We start from the raw sequence: 2,686 nt of genomic DNA on the forward strand, positions 1-2,686 counted from the left end.
CACGCAGGGGGCTAAGGCACCAGGGGCGCACGTGAAGGCCAGCAGAACAGCTCCCATCTCCAGCGCGCTCACAGCGGCACCTGCGCTCCCCCACACTGGCCGGCACCGCGAGATCTCGGTCACCAGCGCATCCTCTTCCAAGCATCTCTTGGACCCAGGCCCAGTCTCATACACTTGACAGACACAGACTCCCTGTTGTAGGGCCGTGTTCGAAACCCCCACATGGATGCGGTGAGGACCCGGCGGGAGGAAACCCCACAGGCCAGGGATGTGACACTGGGATCCAGCCGCCCAGGGCCACGCTCACCCGGACGGAAGGCTTGGTGGGCGGCCACTTCCCGAGATCAGCAGGGACACTGCCACGCCTGCCTCACTCACAGTCCCCATGAAATCTCTCCATTCTCAGCCTTGAACACCGAACACCGGCTCCCACCCACGTCACCAGGGCCCAAGGTGCTTCCCTGTGCAGCCCCTCTGCCTGCGCGGTGGCCGCGGGGTCAGCGGCAGCTCCTGGGCTGCCTCCCAGAATCCCCTGGGCTGTATGATTCGGTGTCTGTACTGCTGAACAGCCAGCACCGGGTGGACGCAGACACAGCAGCCCGTGAACTTGGACCAGAGCGTCTGGACGTTCACCGATAAAACGCAGACCTGTCTGCAGACGCAGGTAGCACGTCTGCGAAAGGAGACGCTCACCAGGAAGGCTGCAACCTGCCACTTCAGCCATGTTCTTCAGGCTAGCTCACTTCAGAAATATATAAAAGCGACCTCAGAATGCAGGCCGCTGGGTACAGGTGGAACTGCTGACTGAGGTAAGTTAGTATCCAAGACTAAGGGGTAGACAAGCGACCGCTTCGAGGCGGGACCGGGCCTGGAAGGTGCTGTTATTGGGGAAGTCAGTCTGTTCCCCACGAGGTACCACTCCCAGGTCACAGAACCAGGACACAGGCAGGCCTGCAGTTAACGTCTCAGTGGACACCTGTGTGAGCGTCCACTGCAGCCAGGCTGAGTGACGGTCACCTCTGCCTTCACAGCGAGACGCACCCTCTCACCAGGGCACCTGGTCCCCAATGGCCACCTCCCTCCAGTACCGTTCCACAGACACCCCTGCCCAGCCCTGACCCCGACAGTCGGCAGCGAGTGCCCGGCAGAGATCTGGGCAGAATGGCCGGGTTCTGACGCTTCTCCGGGTGCTGGGAGCGGAGGCTGGCGGTCGCCTAGAGACCAGTGGAGATGACCCCGAGGGGCCGGGGCCCCAGGATGGAGAAGCAGGAGGCATCTGCACACAGCTGGCCGCCAGGACACTGGGCTCGGACTGGTCCCAGACGCCTTCCCTCACCGCGCGCACTTGTCCGGAGGAATAGCGTTCAGTCCTGAGTAACGCTGTGTCCTGATGGCAAAAGACGCTCCTCAAAGACAAGGTAGAAACCACCGGAAAGCCGGGAGCAGAGGATCTCGGATCACCTGGCACCGCGTCCTCAGGTCAGCTGCTTCCGGGACTGTCCCCAGCAGCACAACCCTGAACGCACAGCTGCTGGTGAGAGCGACGCTGTTGCACAGTAACACCCGGTCACCACCATCCAACAGCACCTCTGGCACTCCTGCCTGGCACAGGCTCCTGTCACTGATGGGCAATGCCACGTGCCAGGGGCACAGTGACAGGGTGGCAGTCACCCATGCCACCCATCAGCACCCAGGACAGCGGCGGGAGCTCCACACACACCCTTCCCGACAGCAGCACAGACACCGCGCCACCTACACAGCAGTTGTCCTGCAAAGTCCTCCCTCAAACCTCCTTTGCCCGGGGACCTTGGGTCACAGCCAGTGGGCAGGGACCGCCCAGCTCATATCCCAGAGGGTCCCTGTTACCCGAGGTGGGGCCTACAGGACCCTCGCTGTCACCCGACTGCGCCCTTCACAGACACGCCCCTCAGAAGGCACCGAGGAGGGGGTGCGACACCCACTCCCCAGGAAGATGCAGGGAGGAGCCTGGGTACTGACTGGTTCCGTTGAGGTCGACCATGAGGCCGCCCTGCACGTGCTCCTGGATCAGCTGCAGCGTCCGCTCGAATATCTCGCCGGCGCGCGCCTGCTCCACGGTGTAGGGGTCCCTCGGGTAGCGGAACAGGGCCAGCAGGTCGTTAGGGGAGCGTGGGCGGCTGGTGCGGTCGGGGCAGGAGGGAAGAGGGGACAGTCAGAGACAGAAATCACGGGCACCCAATGACAGAACTGCGCTTACTGCTGCCGTAGCTACTGCTCTAGGGGAGAACCGTACCTGCCTGCTCCCAGGTGGAAGGCAAGAGAAAAACAAAACCAAGAGAAACCAAACCGAACAGTTCATTAGTTCCAGGGAGAAAACAGCAACATTCAACTTCAATTCAGACACAGAAAAAACACCTCGGAATTGGCCAAAAGGACACGTCCCCTAACGGCTTGTGAAATACGTTGTTTTTGCCAAATCGTTTAGCAACAAGCCAAAGGCCCGTGTTGCCATTTTAAAGAAATGTTTGGCTTGTGACTCATGCTCCAGGCTCTACTTGGAAAGGACGTGCCTGTTGTCTTAACCCCCGGGGAGCGGATGCCAACCTTGTGGATGGTTTTCAAGCGAAAGGTTTTCTCCCGATGAGGCAACTGGTCCGCCCGGGACCAGAACGGCCCGAGCTCCCCCCTCGCCCCCCATCCCCCCAGC

The 2,686-nt window shown here is 61.3% G+C and overlaps 1 protein-coding gene across 1 annotated transcript in view; it reads right to left on the bottom strand.

The window, feature by feature from the left end:
• Positions 1–2,686, bottom strand: part of PXDN (peroxidasin) — a 70,215-nt gene that overhangs the window by 7,514 nt on the left and 60,015 nt on the right. The window contains 1 exon segment of the mRNA XM_015561791.1: positions 1,999–2,247. Coding sequence (XP_015417277.1) covers positions 1,999–2,247 — 249 coding nt within the window.

This window comes from Myotis davidii, unplaced genomic scaffold (genome assembly GCF_000327345.1).
Source record: "Myotis davidii unplaced genomic scaffold, ASM32734v1 scaffold1395, whole genome shotgun sequence".
Lineage (NCBI taxonomy): Eukaryota > Metazoa > Chordata > Mammalia > Chiroptera > Vespertilionidae > Myotis > Myotis davidii.